This window comes from Phyllopteryx taeniolatus, chromosome 2 (genome assembly GCF_024500385.1).
Source record: "Phyllopteryx taeniolatus isolate TA_2022b chromosome 2, UOR_Ptae_1.2, whole genome shotgun sequence".
Lineage (NCBI taxonomy): Eukaryota > Metazoa > Chordata > Actinopteri > Syngnathiformes > Syngnathidae > Phyllopteryx > Phyllopteryx taeniolatus.
Genome location: NC_084503.1, coordinates 4497174 through 4517862, shown reverse-complemented (window position 1 = coordinate 4517862; position 20689 = coordinate 4497174). Strand labels below are relative to the sequence as shown.

Below are 20689 nucleotides of genomic sequence, written 5' to 3'. Positions count from 1 at the left end.
GCAGACACATTTATCGTAGCACATTACAGCTGTGCTCAGCTGTTGTATCCTATGAGAAATAATGGCAAGTAAAGGGAACAAAATCAAATTGTCACAGAACAACACAACAAGGGGATGGATCACACTGGGGGAAAAAACTGCTGTATGATGATAGTGATCCATCGTCTGAAAGACTGTTGATTCTTCATATTATGTGACAGCTTCTGTCATCTTGTTGTATTGTGTGTAGAACACTTGTGTTCATCAGTCTATAACTAAAAATATCCATGTACTTGAGTCAGCATTGTTGTGGTGCCCTTTAAAATGTCCTTAAAATTAGATGTTAGAGCACCACCTGTTTTGAGCTTGCAGAGATGCTACTGTGACATTTTATTGGAAAGAAACAAAATAAATAAATGACTGACTAGATCTCTTACCAATGTCTATCAGGTTGAGTTTAACAACCATGTACTGTTATATTGTTATTGACTGCAGGTTGCAACAAACACTGAAACAAGTAAAAATGTGGGCAATGCAATCCTGTACGAGACTGTATTGACCATCATGGACATCAAGTCAGAGAGTGGACTGAGGGTGAGCTCATTGAATTTATACAAACCAAGAAAGATTTTTTATCTATTTATTTTTTTAACTCATCTGACATCTAACTCTTGTGTTACAGGTTTTGGCCATTAATATATTAGGCCGATTCCTCCTTAATAATGACAAAAATATAAGGTAATTCCTATACTTGCTTGTATTTGCTGGCTTCTTGTTTGTCACATTTATGAGTTCAGAGTTATGACTTTAGTTTTGAATTTGGCAAAAAGGTGCTATGGTTTTGAAAATGCAACCTTTTGGGGATATTAACATTTTGTAAGGTGTTCAATAGTGATGCACCGAATTTTCGGCCGAAAATGGCCCAAAAGTGCATTTTCTGTTTTTGGCCAAAATATACTTTTGGTGACAAATCAAGACTGCCGAAACAGGATGTTAATGATTCATATCTCAAAAAAAAAAAAAAAACATTTCCTTAATGAACATCTAAAACACGGTCTATAGATTTTGATAAACTGCATCCGTCCATGTTTTGACAAACAATACAAATAGCCAATAATAAATAAGAGTTGCTCCAAGCTGAACCAATAATGTGGCGTTAATGGAACTATGCCAAGTTAGGTTAATGCACACAGTATTTTAGTAGCGAGATGCAAGATGCTGTAGCCGTGGGAAACTACTCTGTTTCTTATGAAAAAAATAAATAAATCCAAACAACGCCACATTGCTGAACCTTTCGGGGTTTTCTTTTCTACAATGTCATTGTGCACTGTATAATATACCCCATATACCATAATTGGATATAATAATTTCAGGTTTTTGGCCTTGGTTTCCTAATTTTCGGGTTTCGGCCATGAATTTTCTTTTCTTTACCTCACTCGTATTCAATTAACACTCATCATTGATTCTTTTTCAAAATACATGGTAAGGAAAAAGCATGTGAACCCTTTGGAATTTCTTACATATTTGCATTAATTGGTCATAAATTGTGGTCTGATCTTCATATAAATTCTGCTTAAATTAAAACCATACACATATAGTTTTTCATATTTTTATGGTAAATAGCAGTCACAGGACAGGAAAGAAAAAGTGAACCACTAGGTTACAGACTCTCCAAGAGCTCATCAGAGTCTAGCGTGAGCGAACCTGGAGTCCAATCAATGAGGAATTGGAAATGTGGTTTAAAGCTGCTCTACCCAGTAGAAAACAAACACCAGGTTAGAATTTTCTGTTGTCAAGGAGCATTGCATGATGTGTACCAAAAAAGATCTCTGAAGACTTTGAATTGCGGACTTGTATAAAACTGGAAAAGGTTACAAAAGTCTCTTCAGTCTTGACGTTCATCGGTGCATGGTTAAGACAAAGTATCTACAAATGGAGAAGTTCAGCACTGCTGCTCCTCGTCCAAGGAGTGGCCATCCTCTAAAGATGACTCCAAGAGCACAGTGCAGAATGCTCAATGAGGTTAAAAAAAAGAACCCTAGAATGTCAGCTGAAGACTTAAAAGAAATCACTGGCACTTGTCAACATCTCTGTTGACAAATCTACCCTATGTAAAACTTTTAAACAAGAAATAGGGTTCATGGGAACGCCGAGGATGAAGTCGTTGGTGTCGTAAAAAAACATTGCTGCACGTTTGAAGTTTGCTAAAAAGCACTTGGATGTTCCACAGCACTACTGGCAAAATATTCTGTGGCCACATGAAACCAAATGTTAATTGTTTGGTAGAAACACAATGCCCTGTGTGGAGGAAAAATGGCACAGCACACAAAATCGAAACATTATCCCAGCTGTTAAGCATCGTGGAGGTGGCATCACGTTATGGGCGTGCTTTGTTACCTCAGTGCATGGACAGCTTGCTATTGTCAATTTAAAAATGAATTCACAAGGTTGTCAAGATATTTTGAAGAAGAATGTAAGGGTGTCTGTCTAAGAGTTGAAGCTCAAAAGAGGATGTGTGTTGCATCAGGAGAATGATCCAAAACACAAAAGCAAATCAACAACAGAATGGCTTCAGAAGATGTGTTCTGGAGTGGCGTAAGTCAGTCCTGATCTCAACCTGAGTGAGATACTATGGCATGACCTTGAGAGAGCTATTCAGACCAGAAATCACAGGAATTTTGCTGAACTGCAAGACTTTTGGCAAGAAGAGTGTTCCAAATCATCATCCTAATCGTTGATTGTTGTGCACGTCTGATGTGCAACTCCAGGAAACGTTTGGTTGAGGTTATTGCTGCTGAAGGAGGGTCAACCAGTTATTAAATGCTCTATATAAATGTGAAAAAATATAATTGTGTGGTATTAGTTTAAGATGACTGTTCTAAATCTATTCTTGTGATTTAGATGGTCAGACTACATTTTCTGACCAACTTATGTAGAAATCTAATTCCAAAGACTGCATACTTTTTCCTAATACTGTAGTCTTACATTAAGCCAAAACTGAAGAGAGAATAGCAGGGTTAAAAACATGAACCCCTGTATTAATTTTTAAACTCACCATTGCAGATATGTGGCATTGACATCCCTACTAAAGACGGTACAGACAGACCACAATGCAGTGCAGAGGCATCGGAGTACCATTGTGGATTGTTTAAAAGACCTTGATGTGTCCATCAAGAGGTGAGGGGGCGATTTATTATTATCTTTTTTTTTTTTCAGGATTTTGACCTCGAGGACATTCACCCAATCACCTTTATGTTTTCTTTCTGTCCTTGATCTGCTTCTATTTGCTGCTATAGACGTGCAATGGAACTGAGCTTTGCCTTGGTAAACGGTAACAACATAAGAGGCATGATGAAAGAGCTGCTCTACTTCCTAGACTCGTGCGACTCGGAATTCAAAGCCGACTGTGCATCGGGGGTCTTTCTAGCAGCAGAAAAGTATGACCTTTGACACACACTGTTCTTGCACATTGTACTGCAATGACAAATAACATAACTGATGAGATGTATGTGTGAGCAGCCAACTCACTGCAACCACATTTACCCTTGGGTACAAATAAAGTTACCTAACTTAGCCTAACCATATCAATGACATTAAAAAAAAAAAAAAAAAGTCTTCCAAGGCAAAAGAAAGAAATGCTGTGTGATGATAAATGAGTGATCCATCGTCTGAAAGACTGTTGATACAAGATTATCTGACAGCATTCACATTAGGGCTGCATGATATTGGGGGAAAATTTTAAAAACCTGCGATATATATTGATGTGAAATAATACAAGATCAGTGTTGGAAAAGTAAATTTTCTATGCAAAGTAGTTCAGAGTTCACGTCATCATTCCAAAAGTGAACTACTTCAGTTTATAATTCAAAATTTTGAACTAAGTTCACTGGTCACAAAAACAAACTGGTGCATAGATTTGTTTTTTTTGTTTTTTCCAAATATGTTGACAAAGAGCTATTTTACCCTCAAAATACTGGCATTTTATTTACCCACTGTTGCACACACCATTGATAACTTTGCATTCCTCGCAGCTCTGGCTGACTATATTAACAAAATAATTTATCCTCATGTTACAAAACAATAAATTCCATATTATGACAGTGAGATCTTAGTGTTTTTACTAAAGCATTCTGATACAAATAATTTTCCTAATAATCAATTTTTACAATTATGTACTGTATTACAAAATAACACATTCTCTCCTATTCACGCAGTGCCTTGAACACACCTTGCACACTCACACTGCTGCAGCGTGCCTGCCTGGTTTCATTCTGAAGAGCGAAATAGGAAATGCAGCAGGTGTACGGTAGTTTTTTAATCTACTGAGCATGTCCAAACAAGTCCCTCTGCTGGTCAATGTTAATATTAGTTGATTCACTGTATATTACAGGACACCAACATTGCAGCAGACCCTGCTATGCGAGTAATGCGCACGTACATCGCGATGACTATGCTCAAACAAAATATTGCGCAGCCCTAATTCACATCATCATCATATCACCTTGTTGTAGTCTGTTGAAAAGTTATTACCTGAAATGTCATTGTATCCTTTGCGTTATAGGTATGCCCCTTCAAAAAGATGGCACATAGACACCATAATGAGAGTTCTGACTACAGTACGTATAATTATACATTACACCCAAGGGGTCAAACTGTTTCTCTCTTAAAAATGATTACGCTATTTCTACTCAAGACCCACTTGTATGTACAATCCCCAGTTCCAGTGAAGATGGGACATTGTGTAAAACATAAATAAAAGAATACTGCAATAATTTGCAAATCCTTTTTAACTTATATTCAATTCAATACACTACAAAGACGAGATATTTAATGTTCAAACTGATAGTTCTTGTTTCGCGTAGACTATATTGCCAAAAGCTCACCTGTGATATCCCATTCTAAATCCACATGGTTTAATTTGATGTCTACCCTTTGCATCTATAACAGCTTCAACTCTTGTGGGAAGGCTTCCAACAAGGTGTAGGAGTTTATGGGAACTTTTTCTCATTTTTCCAGCAGCGTATTTGTGAGGTCACACACTGATGTTGGATGAGAACGCCTGGCTCACTGCCCACTCAAAATCAACCCAAAGGTGTTCTACTGGGTTGAGGACAGGACTCTGTGCAGGCCAGTCAAGTTCATCCATAGCAAATTCTCTCATCCATGTCTTTATGGACCTTGCTTTGTCCACTCGAACGGGAAGGGGTAATCCCCAAATGTTTTTGATTGTCCAAAATCTTTTGTAAAGCATTCAGAGTTCCTTTTACTGGAGCTCAGGGACTAATATTTTGGACATTTTCAACGTTGTGGGAACAGTTTGGAGATGGCCCCTTCCTGTTCCAACATGACTGTGCATCAGTGCACAAATCAAGGGTCATAAAGACATGGATGAGAGAGTTTGATGTGGATGACTGGCCTGCACAATCCTGACCCCCACCCTATAGAACACTTTTGGATGAATTGGGGCGAAGACTGAGAGCCAGGCCTTTTTGTGTGTAACATCAGTGTGTAACTTAACAAATGCGCTTCTGGAGAAATGGTTATAAATTCCCATTAACTCATTCCTAAACCTTGTGGAAAATCTTCCCAGAAGAGTTTAAGCTGTTATAACTGCAGAGGGTGGATCGATGTCATATTAAAACCTATGGATTAAGACTGGGATGTCTCTTAAATTCATATCTGAGTTAAGGCAGATAAGTGAATACTTTTGGCAATATAGTGTATATTAACTCATTTTGAATTTGATGCCTGCAACATGTTCCAAAAAAGCTGGGATAGGGGCATGTTTACCATTGTATTATATCCCCTTTCCTTTTAACAGCACTCAATAAGAATTTGTGAACTAAGGACACAAGTTGTTGAAACTTTATGGGTGGAATTCTTTCCCCATTCTTGCTTGATGTACAACTTCAGTTGCTCAACAGTCCAGGGTCTCCGTTGTCGTATTTTGCGCTTCATAATGTACCGCACATTTTCAATAGGAGACAGGTCTGGACTTCTGCCAGGTCATTCCAGTACTCACACTCTTTAACAAAAAAGCCTCGCCATTGTAACGCGTGCGGAATGTGGCTTGGCATTTGCTTGCTGAAATAAGCAGGGACGTCCCTTAAAAAAGGCTTGCTTGGATGGCAGCATCTGTTGATCCAAAACCTGTGTGCATTAATGGTGCCTTCATAGCGGTGCAAGTTACCCATGACATGGGCACTAACACACACCCATGCCATAACAGATGCTGTTTTTTTAACTTTTCACTGTTAACAATCCGGATGGTCCTTTTCCCCCTTGGCCGAGAGGACACGACGTCCATGATTTCCAAAACCAATGTGAAATGTTTTTTTTACTTCTTCCTACTCATATTGAACATGTAAATTGGTACCGAAGGACAAAATCTAAATCTACTTCTAATTGTAATTGTAGTTTATGCTTTCATTTTATTGATTTATTTGATAGCAACTAGTCTTGGTTGAATTTTTCATATGTTCAAATTGTTTGTATACATGTTAAATTGTGGACTCGCCAGACCACAGGACACTTTTCCACTTTGCGTCAGTCCATCTCAGATGAGCTCGGGGCCCAGAGAAGCTGGCAGCATTTCTGGGGGTTGTTCAGATTAACTTTAGCTTTGCATGGTGGAGTTTTAACTTGCATTTCTAGCTGTAGTGACGAAATTTGTTAACTGACAATGGTTTTTGAAGTGTTCCTGAGCCCACATGGGAATATCCTTTACACACTAATGCCAGTTTTCGATGCAGTGCCGCCTGAGGGATCGAAGGTCACAGGCATTCAATGTTGGCTTTTGGACTTGTTACTTTCATGCAGAGATTTATCCAGATTCTCTGAAACTATTGATGATGATATGGACCACTGATTATGAAATCCCTAAATTGCTTCCAATTGTACGTTGAGAAACATTCTTAAACTCTTGGACTTTTTGCTCACGCAGTTTTTCACAAAGTGGTGAACTTTACCCTATCCTTGCTTGTGAACAGCCGAGCCTTTCGGGAATTCTCCTTTTAATACCCAATTATAACACTCACCCTGTTTCCAATTAAAATATTAACCTGTGGAATGTTTCAAACAGGTGTTTTCTGAGCATTTCTCAACTTTCCCAGTCTTTTGTTGCCTCTGTCTTTTTTGGAACGTGTTGCAGGCATCAAATTCAAACTGAGAATATTTGCACAAAAACAATGTTCATCAGTTTGAACATTAAATATCTTGTCTCTGTAGCGTATATATTTGTAAATCATTGTTTTTATTTACGTTCTACACAATGTCGCAACTTCAATGGAATTGGGGTTTGTATTTTAATCGTCTGCTCGTCTTTGCAGGCAGGCAGTTATGTGCGTGACGACTCTGTGCCCAACCTTATTCAGCTCATCACAAACAGTGTTGAGATGCATGCATACACAGTACAAAGACTTTACAAAGCCCTTCTGGATGACATCTCACAGGTCAGAACAGGAACGTGGCTTTATGATTCATGACTGACTATTCTAATTATTTATGCAGTGTTTTTATGTGAGAAGGCAGGAGAGGTAACATCTTGTTTCTATCTCTGTAGCAACCTCTTGTACAAGTGGCATCCTGGTGCATAGGAGAGTATGGAGACCTTCTGGTTTCTGGACAGTGTGAAGAAGAGGAGCCCATCCAGGTACATGTTGAAGAATCTATCATCTGAGCGACTAGGACTGCAGCTGTAGTTTTAGAAACAAGTATTCTACCGATTATCCCATCAAGTAATTGGAGAAATATTGATTTTGCATTATTAAACAATAACATACATGTGAGGTGCAGGTATTATTTTTGTCGAGCGCTGTATGGTGGCAGGTTACTCCACTCTCTTCACAACAAGCAGCAGTTTGGTAGATATTTATAAATATTCTTCAAAAAAGAGACTCTAAGCTGTTTATTGTCAATCTCAGCTAAAGGTTGCTGTCAAACTAAGCATATAAGAAATGCACGTTGTGTATTTAAAACAACTACATAACCTCCGCAAGCTTAATGTTGACATGCGATGGGAGAAACTATAGGCACACAGGCTCACAATTAGTATCTATGAGAGAGCGGTGTTGTTACGCTTTAAGGAACAAATATATGAACACAAACGGTACGACAACACGTTGACAGATAATACAACAATACTCACAGACATGTATTCTCTATCCTTTACAAAGAACGACTAATATTACTGCAAAGATGATTAGAGATAAGAATCACGAGCGTGGTCACGGAGGGAATTACATTTGTATCTAAAGGCACAATTGTATTTGACGAATTGTTGCAGTTTTTGCAGCCCTATGAGCGAAGCACCTGGCCACGATTAGATGATGTGCATTCATTCTTTCCTTTTTTTTTTTTTAATTTTTTTTTTTAAATTTTAAACAAGGTGACTGAAGATGAAGTCCTGGATGTGCTGGAAGGGCTTCTTGTATCCAATCTATCCACACCTGTGACTCGAGGCTATTCTCTTACTGCCATCATGAAGCTGTCTACTCGCTTCAGTGGTGTCAAGTGAGTCACTGGATTCCACACTATGCATAATGAGCCTTTGCGTTTGTGAACTCATTTGGAAAAACATGCACCCGTGCAATTTCCTGCTAACATTCTGTTTTCTTTTAGCCGAATCAAGAAGGTGGTTTCAATATATGGCAGCAGCATTGATGTGGAACTGCAACAGAGAGCAGTGGAGTACAACGCACTTTTCAAGAAATATGACCACATGAGGTGAAATGGCCAAGCATAGCCAACACACCCAATACAAATAAAAGGGATCATTTAATGAAATTGGTCTTTTCTCTAGTGGTCCAGTATGGTTCAGCCTCCATTGTTTGTGTCCTCCCTCAGGCCAGCTCTCCTCGAGCGAATGCCCATTATGGAGAAAACAACCACTAATGGCCCCACAGAGATCGTGCAGACCAATGGAGAGACTGAGCCCTCTGTTGGGGAATCTAAACATCCACCCCCTGTCAGTCTGCCAGCCAACCAGGTGAGGGACATTTCTCCTACATGAGCATGGAGTGCACTACTTCATCATGCTATAGTGAACCCTAAATTGAGCACTTGTAAATAGTCACTCATTTTGACACCAATTCCCCCACAGGCAAATGATTTATTAGACCTACTGGGTGGTAATGATGTGGTACCAGTCATCCATACCACAGTGCCGCCCAAGCCTACGTCATCTGGAGGAGAGCTACTGGACCTGCTTGGTGACATCTCACTAAGTGGTAAGCTCCTTCAAATCTTGCTAGTTCCACATTTGGTAATTCAAGAACTGTATACCATGTTGCTGACTATGTATGGTTTTAATAATAATAATTAAAAAAAAATATATATATATATATATATATATATGAGATGTTGTTTCTCAGCATCAACGTTTATTAATTACAGCATACGGTAGTATAGAACCCTGTATACTTGATTACTTGATTTGCTTTTTGTTCATTAGCATTACACTGACTCAATTCGCATAGGCGACATACACTGTGCTCCAAATTATGCATGTAGGATTTAAGTTAAGCTTTGAGTAGCTTTTCTGTGGAATTTTGTTTGAGCAAATTGTTTCTCCTGATATCAGTCTCTAACAGGTTTGAGTTAATTTCCCAGCAGAGCCTATTTAAAGGGAAATTACTTAAGGAGGTTGATCCACTTTATTAAACAAGTCACAGTTTTCATGCAGTATGGGGTTTTCATCTTTTTGCTGATGAAAAGTGTGAAATAGTCCAATGCCTTGTGACAGGAATGAGAAAACTGGATATTTCAAGAAAACTTGAGGCAGACCATTCAGATAAAGGCATATTAAGGAAAGTTTTTGTCATGCAAATTCAGCGTATTGAGAGTAGTAGGTAAAAAGACACTAATGAACAGCAAGCAGATATTTCAAGATGTTGGTGTGTCTGGTGGCCCAATAACATCTCAGTGCAGGATCCTCCAAAGGTTTATTATACAATAGTCATGCACAAAGCTATTTCAGTCAGCACTAACCCATATCACAAGCAGAAACGTTTGCAGTGGGCTCGTAAATGCATTTTTTTTGTTGTTTTTTTTGTTTACTGATGATGAATAATGTGCTACTCTGGGTTGTTGAGATGGATGGCGGTTCTGATTTGGTGGGGGTGTCCCAGCAAGGCTGCAACATCACCAGTGAGGTGCAATAATGCAAAGGGAGGTAAAAGGTTTCTTTAAGGTGCCGGAAGATGTCAAAATGACCTGTAAAATATGAAGCGTTTCCAACCGGCCATTTCCTGCCATGATATAAAAAGAAGAGCCGCTCCTTGATTGCTCTCGTGTAAGACAACGCATCATCCCAGGCCTAACCTAATGTAATTGTTGAAAATGTTTTCAGTGTGACTCCTTTTTAATGGCTTTATGACATTTAGAAAAATAAACTGCATTATGCCGAATAATTTATAACACAGTGTAAGGTGTTCCAGCCTCAAAAGTACATAGAGATGATTTAGCTTGTCTTTGAGGATCAATTTCGTATTTACTAATGGTGCATCGAACTCTGATGTGACCTTCCCCTCCCAAGGCGGTCCAGCCCCTGCTCCTTCTGTACCCACCTCCCAACCCCCTTTTCTCCTGGATGGCCTCTCCTCACAGCCCCTCTTTAATGACATTGCAGCCGCAGGTGAGACTCGTGTTCTCCCTCGAGCCTCCACACCGCATTCGAGTCGGTCATTTACAAACACCTGTCGGTCTAAAAATCTTCCTGTAGGTATTCCCCCAATGACGGCCTACAACAAGAACGGTCTGAAAATAGACTTCGCGTTTGAGAGAGCCAACCCCAACCCCAACGTCGCCGTCATCACCATCCACGCTTCCAACTCCACGGAGGCAGACATGACGGACTTTGTTTTTCAGGCTGCAGTACCAAAGGTAAACGGGCACTATAACTATTACTACAATATGAGTTTCACCCTTTGAATTTAACTATTGACAGAAGCGTTTTTATGATACCTGTAAATACAGGACACTTTTTTTTTTTTTTTCTTGGTCCTCGCTTGGCTGGCTCATTCTGACTTTGTTTAATGCGGTGTGTTTTTTCACGTTTTTATGTCCAATAGTTGTTTTTGTTTTTGTTTTGTTTCCTCAGACATTCCAGCTGCAGCTCCTGTCCCCCAGCAGTAATGTCGTCCAAGCACTCAACCAGGGAACTGTCACACAGGTCATCAGAGTCCTCAACCCACAGAAGGTGAGTATGCGCTTGTCTTTTAGCATCCGCTTTAGTGTACAGTGTATTTAAAAAGTTGACACACCCCTGTTCAATGCTAGGTTTTTCTGGTACCAAGATGAATCATTTTGAAACTTCTTCCAACATTGGTCATACATAACCTGTGCAGCTCAATTGAAAAATAAATCTTTTTGAGAGGAAGGAAAAAATGGTTGCACAAGTGTGCACACCCTCTTATAACTAGGGATGTGGCTGTGTTCACAATTAAGCTTTCAAATTCAAGGGAAATGGAAGTCAGCACACACCTGCCGCCATTTAAAGTGCCTCTGATTAACCTCAAATAAATCTAAGATGCTCTAGTAGGCTTATTCCGACTTTTTAAAAAAATGTTTAAGGTTTTGTGCTAACACTAACTGCTGTTTGGAACTGTTCTAATTTCCTCCACCTTGACTAAGACTGCAGTTCCAGCTGAAGAAAAACAGCCATCACAACCATATTATTTCAGTTATTTTTACTTACCTTCTCTAAAAGATTTTTTTTTTTTTAGTTATATAGGTTATAGGTCACATTGTCGGGAAAAAGTTTTCAAATGCTTTATCTTGGTCTCCCTTTTCTACATCACAAAAACTTGGCATTTGAACAGGGGTGTGTAGACTTTATATATCCACCATATTTGCAATCCTCACGAAAAACCAATGTTCCACTTTCAGCAACAGCTGCGAATGAGGATCAAGCTGACGTACAACCACAAAGGCTCGCCTGTGCAAGACCTGGCCGAGGTCAATAACTTCCCCCCTCAGTCGTGGCAGTGATGAGTTGCTTATTTTGCTCCTAAAAGCCCCTCCAACGGGGGACTATGAAAATTATTTTTCTTTCACCTTGCCCCCCCCCCCACCCTCCGCCTCTTCTTCCAATGGACTCCCCCTCAGTGACATCACTAAATGCGCAGCAGAGCGGCTCTAACGAAGGAAAAACCAGTACAGATGAAGAGCTGTTTGATAAGTGGGGTTACCCATCAGTGAACTTTCTCTTTTCTTTATTTACTGGTATCATCATGTCTTTTGTTAGTCATGCAAGTTTCTTTCCACCCCCCACTCCCCCACACTCTAACATGAACACTGGAGTAAATATAACATGAACACACTTTGATAAAATGAATATTTATGATTGCTCTAAGCCTCTTAAAGTCCTAATAATGCAATCCTCCCGTAATTCACTTTGGTGACCTTCCTCATTATGTTCATTTGATTCGATAAGCATCACAGTCATACATGGGCTAAAATTCAGCATCCTTGTGATCATCTCAAGCAGAATTTGCATCTAGTTCAGGCCTGAAATCCATCTCAGTTGTTGTTGCATTTCGTAGCTGTTGGGCGGAATCCTCGCGTCTCCAAAATCAGATTTTCCGGAAGTAAATAAAAAGCGCCATTTTGCTTGAGTTGCCAAACAACGAGCAAGTTGGTATGAAACTTTATATTCCTACCATATACATTGACGCATCACCTTAAAATTATGTTCAACTGCTAATTTAATTTGCTAAAAAAACCAATAATTTATTACGCTCTCACTGTTTAAAATGGTACAGACACGTCACCACCAGCTAGCCATACACATCAAAAGTCAACCCCCCCCCCCCCCCCCAGAACAAAACAATTTGAGCTGATTTAAACAAGGTAAGTGACGGAAATTATCTGTATGGAAACATCTCGGTATTGTTTTTAAAAAAATAATAATAATAATCCTGACATTTAATCTTGGAGGCAACATAATACTGCACAACTCCCGCGGAGTGAGGAAGAGATGTTCTACAACACTTCTCAGACAAGTTCAAGTATCCATGAAAATTAATAGATTTGTTCTTAAGCTATTTTCAACACTTTGAATTGATTAATAATGCATAATAATAGCAGAGGATGTGCAGACAGACCAGAAGTACAAAAATATGACATTGACTATATTTGGACACGTGGTTTCCGCCCGACAGCAAAATTATACAAACTTCTACCTGCATCTTTCCTTACATCGTAGATTATCTGGGCCATGTGAAAAACATATTGCTCTTCAAGTACAGTACTAAATTCTGAGATGAAGGTCATAATCTGGATGTGTAAATCAGAATTTCTCATTTGTTCCCCCCCCCCCCCCCCCCCGTGTGGCTCTAATGCAGTAAACTGTAAGCTCGTCAATGAGTCACGTTTGTTTACTCTGTTGAGCTTCTCACCTCGCACAAACTTCTGTAAATGAAGCCTGTTATGAATGTAGTTACATGCACTGAATGCTGTTCTCCCCCATCTCCTTATTTGTACTCCACTGATGAGACGGTCATCACATTGGCACTATTTGTGTGAAAATGTTTGATTTCTGCAGTAAATCGACTTGATTATTTATGCCTGATATCTAAGTGACGTGCCTTTCTGACTTAAGATAAAAGATTGCTACGAGCTGTGTGTTGTTCGCCTGCTCGAGTGCTTAAAAGTGAAGGAAGTGATTGTGACGGATTTAAAATGGTATATCATCTTTCATTTTATTTAAAGCGTGTTTATTTTTCACTGTGGTGTGAGTTGTTAGGACTTTGCCGGATCTTCACAATCATACAAATTCTCGCGACATGATCCTGATTGTCCCCACAAATGGTAATAATGTTGCTGAGCTTTTTTTTTTTTTGCCTACAAGGCCCCAACTGAAGCAAATCTTGGGGAAAGAAAAGGCAGCTAATAGATGTCACCTTTTTCATAGGATGACATCATGCGTTGTCGCAAAATCTCATTAAAATCCACTTTCCGTCCCTGTCGTCAGATGTGGATTTATCGATTAATGAGTGAGGTCGTGGAACTTTTCAGTCGTGTGTTTGATCTTCTCTGTCGGGGGGGGGGGGGGGGGGGGCTGCCGTTGATACCTCACAATGTTCTCTCTTTCTACTAACTCGCTTGAGTGGCTGGCCTGCTTTTATTCCCCCGATCGCAACCGAGGGGCGCACAGCTGCATGGAAGAAGCTGACAGCAGCTTTAAGTTAAAGATGAAGCAACCTTAGCGGCCCCACGATGCTTTGATATTCAATCACTTTGCTTCACTATCTTAACTCCTGTGACCAAAATCAGAGAGACTATTACCTTTGGAAATATTTTTCAGCTATGATGTGTATATGGAGGGGGGAAAAAAAAATAAATCACTTTTTTTTTTTTTTTTTTTTTTTTTTTTTCTGTTGACAAATGCTATATTAGCTGTTTTCTGTACATATTGAGGGCTTTTACCATTTTTTTCTCTTGTACTATCTTTCATCCTTTTTTTAGATACCATTTTCTAAACGAGTTCTTCACTATGTATATTGTCTAAATAGTCAACCGTAGTCGGCATCAGGCTTCCCTGTATCACCACTCATCCATTGTAAAAGATATACTATGATCTGCAACCTGTACATTGTATATAATTGTAAAACAAAGGCTGATCCACTTAAATAAAAACCCACATGAAGACTTAAAACGATTAGCTAAGACATCTAATTGTATGCATATATGTACAAAATATTCTTAAACTGATGCGTTTGATTTACTAGGATTCATACTGGGCTCATGGGTGTGGATATGTCGTCTTTTTTACAAAGATCGCTGCGGAGGCTTGTCGTCAGGGGTTTGGTTTTTAGCGTGTGAATGGTGAACTGTACTACTGAGAAACCGCAATGCTGCACGAGTAAGCTCCCATAATGCGCCCCCATTTTGGCTCCTGTCTTGCCTTCCTTTTGCCCTTATGTCTCTCCCATTATTTAAAAAAATGTCCTTCCTCGTAAGCTGAAACTTTTTGTTTAATGCAATACTTTCCTGACGCCTTTACTATAAAAGTAACCCAAAATATAGCCCAAGTTCATACATAGTAGTACCTACGCCGCTAAAAATGATTTAAGTTCGTCCTCGTCTCTTTTGATCCATGTCAAAGTCTACGGAAAGCCATTTCAACATTTATCCGTTATCTGTTTTAAAGTCCATTTACTAGTATGACCTTTGCCCTCACCAATAAGAAAAATTCAGCGCACCAGTAGAACAACTGGTTTACTACTAGGAACTCCTTTGCTGGATTAGTAACACTACTAGGCCCAACTAGTGGACGTGTGTCAAGACTCTAGTAGCGTGTGTGGCCCTACCAGTGGCACCAAAATGCAACTACATGCTACTAGTGAGGCAAAACTGCACTAGTTGACAACTGTGTGCCACTAGTTGTACTAGCCACATTATAAAATTCAAGTAGTTAATATCTAGCACTTTTGCTAATACTAGCAGCAACATAGGTCTACTAGTATGCCAAAGTTATCTTACTGTTGGACAGACGTCATAAAGTAGTAGGAAAAATTTAACCAACTAGTGAGGACAAAAATCATACTAGTACATTGACCTTAATGGATATAAAAGATATGGAATAAATACTCAAGCTGCTTTCCATGAATCTCGACTGAATGAGCTAAGTTGTGCGTGTTAAAGAGCACTTTACATGCCGATAGCCACAAGGTGGAGCTGTGCAAAAAAAAAAAAAAAAAAAACCTAAAAAACGCGGTGGGAGAGGAGAGCGCAGTTCAGTTAGTCCCCTTTTTTTTTTTTTTTTTCTTTTTTTTTTTTCCTCGTCCTTTTTTTCCTCCCCGACCAGTGCATAGCCTTTGTCTGTTCTTTTTTTTTTTTTTTTTTAAAGTGATGATAATCCATGCAAGGTCACGTGTACAAATGGTGACATCAACCCAACAAAATTGTTTCAGACACTCGAAGGAAGAAAAGTATCGGCGCTGACTTTGAAACTGTGCGTGACAGTGTGATGGTGTGTGTAATGTCTTTATTTACATGATTTTTGGCTGCAAATTTTCAGCTTGTAAGCTGCATGTGAAAGACGGTGTAAATAATGCCATTTCTACTCAACCCACAAGTTTTTGCTGTTTTTTTTTTTTTTTAGGGGGGCGGGGGTAATACAACGAATTTATGTATCTGTCTCAACCATGTCATGAGGGTACTCGTGTGTACAATAGGACCTTGTTCAGAAAGCTATCACAATAAGGATTAAAGATGGTGATGAATGATGTGCACCCTCACTTTAATTTTTGGTAATGTGCGTATGTGTTGCGTATTCATTGAATTCTGCAAACCAAGTCTTATTTGTGCCCCTGGGCTCGACCTGACTATAACAAAATCAGATTTTTTCTTATTTGGCGCTTTGAGCATTAATCCCCCCTCCCCCACCCAAATCAAGTTTGACGGGTTGAACTGAACCCTATAGTCCGCGGCTTGAAGGTGAGTGCGACTGTCATACTGAAAGTACGACACATGATTAAAGATGACAAATTGTAAACTATTAAATGGGATATTTTCAATTTATGCTGTGTATTGTCATTTGGTTTACAGAAAATGGTAAGCAAATAAAAAGTGAAAACACTAAATCGAGCTAAGTTTGTTTTTCTTGACGATGTCATGCAGTATTGATGCACCTTGTGGAAATGATTTAAATACCGGTATCAAAATAATGGAATTTGATAAAACACAAAGTTGACTGTAGGAGAAGTGGCAGTAAAACAGGCCAAAATACTTCCGTCATGTGGTGAGGCAGGGGGAGAGTAGAATTCCTAAGTCGATATTTAAACATTACCGAGGTAGCCTCTCTCATTTCTGCAGGTAGCACTGGAGCCAGAATAGAGAATTCTAGAACACGGGTGTCAAACAAATTTTTGTCGCGGGCCACTTTGACGTTCCGGTTTTCCTCAGAGTGCCATTACGGACTTTGAAACCATATAAATGGATTATTGCATATACACAACAAATTAACAGATGTCAAAGATATGTTGTTAAGTTCCTTTTGAAAAGGGGGATTGGTAAAAAAAAAAAAAAAAGGCTTCCCATATTTTAACATTTATTACATATGACAATTTTACATTTTGGTACAGATTTGAGCAGAAAACAGCGAAGTTGCACACGATTTGGTTCTGCGGGCCACATTAGATGATGTGGCGGGCCGCATCTGGCCCTCGGCCCTTGAGTTTGTTAGTTTCATCAGTGCTTGCTGTTGATGTTCACGAGGGGATACAAGGAAGCGAATCCCACTGTTTGACACGAAATAATCCTGGTGGTACCCAAAAATTTGATTCCAAAGCAGTCCCAGTTTTTGTGTAACATTAGTGGGTAATGTCCTTGTCTCTCCTCCATAAAGTCCCACTGAGACTTTGTCCTCATCCAAGGATGAAATGGCTGTTTTAAAATAGTTCCTTGGCTCCGAGATGCCACAAGATGGTGGTAAAGCACTATTTTTTTTTCCCAAATTAATAAAGCTCCTCAACTCACTTCAACATCTTTCCTTTGCACAAAAATGGCAACAAAGCACTGTTTTTATCTAAATGAAGCTCAATTTACTGCAACATAGTTCCTTGGCAACGAGATGCCACAAGATGATGGCAAAACACTACTTTTGTCTAAATGAAGCTCCTCAACTGACTTCAACATAGTCCCTTAGCACCAAGCTGCAACAAAGACGGTGGCAAAGCACTACTTTTTCCTCTAAATAAAGTTCCTCAAGTCACTTCAACATAGTTCAGTGGCACCAAGATGGTGGCAGAGCATTACTTTTCTCTCAAAATGAAGCTCGTCAACTTTCTCCAAGGCAGGTATAGTTAACTAGTAACCTAATGTTTAATTGGATACTTGCAGGCTAAAAAGGGCACTTGTAGGGGTGGGGGGGGGGGACGACTAAATTGTGTCGAAAGGCTCTGCATATGTTTGGCGGTGTGTCGTTTGGCTCCGAAAGGGGCGGTGACCGCTGAATAATAAGCAGCCAGGGCCCGCCCCCCTGTCATGTTTATTGATCCGGCAGCGGAGGCCCTCCCGCAGGCAGGCAGCCAAGCCAGGCAGCTGTCGACTCCGGGAGGCTCGCTGGCTATGGCGCTCCTGCTCCGTGTGCGCCTCCCCGTGGGAATTCGCCGCCAGCCGCCTCCTGCCCGCGTCAGCGCCGCGCCACTCGAACTCTTTGGCGGTCTCCGCGGATAGCGAGCCGCCCATGGCGATGGAGGACCAGCCCGCCGCCGCCGCCGCCGCCGCCGCCGCCGCCAAGAGAGACGACAGCGGGGCTTGCATCGACAGGCAGCCGGACGCGGTGCTCCACCGAGCCGGACCCATCCACGTCGGAGGTCGCGGTAGCCGCACCGGAGCTTCAGCCGCCGCAGCCGGGATACGAGTGCTAAAGGCAGGTGATATTTTGCAACTATGCCCCCCCTTCTCTTTTTTGGTTGAGCACTTGGTGACTGTTAAAAGATGTCATCCGTTTCAAGGCTTCTTCTTGACAGGGCAAAGTGCATGGGGAGACTCGTAACATTATGCAACGCGCTCGCATCTCACCCCACGATGAGGATAATAATGATAATGTTTATAATGATTGATTCGTTTATGTCCCCCCCCCCCCCCCCCGCCCACCCACCACCCCCCCCCCCACGAGGCATCGTGCACAAGCATCTCGCGTCTGATTTCAAGGCGGGATAGACACGCAGAGGCCACTTTATTAGGAACACCTCCATTGCCATTGGTGGCATGTGACCCCCCCCCCCAAAAAAAAAAAAAATTAATAATAATAATGTTCAGTTTTCACGGGCACAGTGAGAGAGGTTTTAATTTAGGGTTCATGTTCAGAATAGTGGCAGGATGAAGGTGGCCAAAATATTAGGGACACCCTATACATTGTGATGCAGTGCTGTGCACACAACCACAATAATAAACATATTTGCGTTACTACTTTATTACAGAGTGTCAATCATAGCTGCACTTTACTGTACTTATTGTCCATTAACTCTCATTGTATTGATAAGGTGTACCTAATGATTTGGCCAGTGACATCATCCAATGAATGACATCACTTAGTAAGCGCGTGAGGAACATTGAGGAACTATTTCATCACATTATATTCTCCATCAATTTATCAGTCAAGTAAAGAAGTCAACAATATATTGAATTATTATTTTGGAATATTTAAATCTGTTTTTACCTTTAATTGGATAATAGAATGTACTGTACAGCCAAAATCACCGCGGCGTGTTGTTTTGGGCAAACGGGACTGCCATGGCTGCCGGGAACAAAGTGCAAATGTGGCCTAATGAGGACAAGCACTATAGACAACACTTTAATTGAAGGTCTATGTGTGTATGCGGACACCTTATTTGTCCGACCTGCTTAATATCGCAACGTGTTGGGACGATCGGCGAACAGTACAAATATCAGCCGTGCAGGTCAGCACACCAATCATGTGACTTGTACCTTGACGGCCTTGCCCGTGAATATTGTGCCTAGGAGAGGTCAAGGTGCATCCTTGACAAGCGCCGAGAGCAGCGTGTTGATTTTTGGATGTTTACGAGCGCTTGTGCGCAGTCACTGTTCAGCTCTACTCCCAAAAAAAAGGGCTGACATTTTAGTACAGAGATGTGATTTAAATTAAGATGAAGGTGGGGGGTGGGGGGGTGGGGGGGTAACTTAAAAATACTTTTCAAGCTGTTTAATGCCACTCCCAGTTGACGTTTACTGTCAAACTAAACCTAAACAAAGAGAATTACACATCTATTTAAAACAACCACACAATTTTGCCTTCACCTAGCTTGATGCTAACATACAATGCAAAACAGCATACAAACTTGTACCAATGTTTGGGTGTTATAGCCCTTTAGGCAACACATATTTGAACGCAAACAGCAGAGCAACACATGTAGACAGATGATACAATAATTTTCAAAGGAATATATTCTTTATCCTTATGCCTGGATCGGACTACGAGACAAATTTGGTCTTTTACGATGACACTATGTTAGAATACTGCCATAAAATCTTGCCGTATCTCGGTCGACATTACACAACATTTATTACGATACCACCATATCCCGTCTTTTACGATCACTCGGCTTTTATCAAATCAAACCCTGTCGGGGAGGCGGGAGCACAAAACGTCTCACCAGTCACCGTGACCGGATACACACATTACCATGGCGACAGCAACAACAATGGATCGCGATAATGTGTTGAGAAAAAAAGAACAAAAAGAGGAAAAACATGGTGGTGTCACAGATTGCACTGCTCGGGTGAGGATGTTTTGGGCTGTCCATTCAAGGAGAGCTTGAGGTATATTCACATACTTTTAATACGGCTCACAAGCAGGCAACATAACGTTGTGTAGCCATAGCTAGTGCTAGCACTAACGTTTGTGTGTAAACATGCCAACGTTCTGTCGAATCATGCTCTAAAGCTTGGGTGAACATTGGTCTGTGCGTGTGAATAAATGCTAACGACAGCAAGCGAGGGAGTCGATGACGCGATCCTAGTGGTCGACGTCAAGGTGCGCTGTCACGGAGTTGTAGTTGGTATGTCACACTACATGGAAGATGCTAGACATTTCATTTTGGTGTTGTGGGGCTATTGCAGTGCCAAATCGTTGGTCGTGTTATTATGTCACACGACAAGACGTTTTGTCGTTTGCAACAAACTATGTTGTACATCTGCCCACGATAGCCAATATCGTGGCTAAAATCCTGTAATCTGATCT

General features: G+C 40.5%; 2 protein-coding genes across 4 annotated transcripts in view; both read left to right on the top strand.

The window, feature by feature from the left end:
- Positions 1–16503, top strand: part of ap1g1 (adaptor related protein complex 1 subunit gamma 1) — a 32484-nt gene extending 15981 nt beyond the window's left edge. The window contains exons 9-23 of one of the 3 annotated variants that reach the window (XM_061754598.1): positions 475–573; positions 662–717; positions 3043–3156; positions 3276–3416; positions 4541–4595; positions 7308–7430; positions 7541–7630; positions 8366–8490; positions 8599–8703; positions 8824–8965; positions 9080–9206; positions 10514–10612; positions 10700–10860; positions 11078–11176; positions 11872–16503. In XM_061754598.1, the coding sequence (XP_061610582.1) occupies positions 475–573; positions 662–717; positions 3043–3156; positions 3276–3416; positions 4541–4595; positions 7308–7430; positions 7541–7630; positions 8366–8490; positions 8599–8703; positions 8824–8965; positions 9080–9206; positions 10514–10612; positions 10700–10860; positions 11078–11176; positions 11872–11967 (1632 nt within the window). In that variant the 3' untranslated portion in view covers positions 11968–16503. Of the gene's footprint in view, positions 1–474; positions 574–661; positions 718–3042; positions 3157–3275; positions 3417–4540; positions 4596–7307; positions 7431–7540; positions 7631–8365; positions 8491–8598; positions 8704–8823; positions 8966–9079; positions 9207–10513; positions 10613–10699; positions 10861–11077; positions 11177–11865 lie in introns of all 3 variants that reach the window. The other 2 variants (XM_061754589.1, XM_061754607.1) reach the window with 2 other exon arrangements.
- Positions 16504–17860: 1357 nt separating this feature from the next.
- Positions 17861–20689, top strand: part of phlpp2 (PH domain and leucine rich repeat protein phosphatase 2) — a 39386-nt gene continuing 36557 nt past the window's right edge. Inside the window, exon 1 of the mRNA XM_061754529.1 lies at positions 17861–18355. Coding sequence (XP_061610513.1) covers positions 18170–18355 — 186 coding nt within the window. The 5' untranslated portion in view covers positions 17861–18169. The remainder of the gene's footprint in view (positions 18356–20689) is intronic.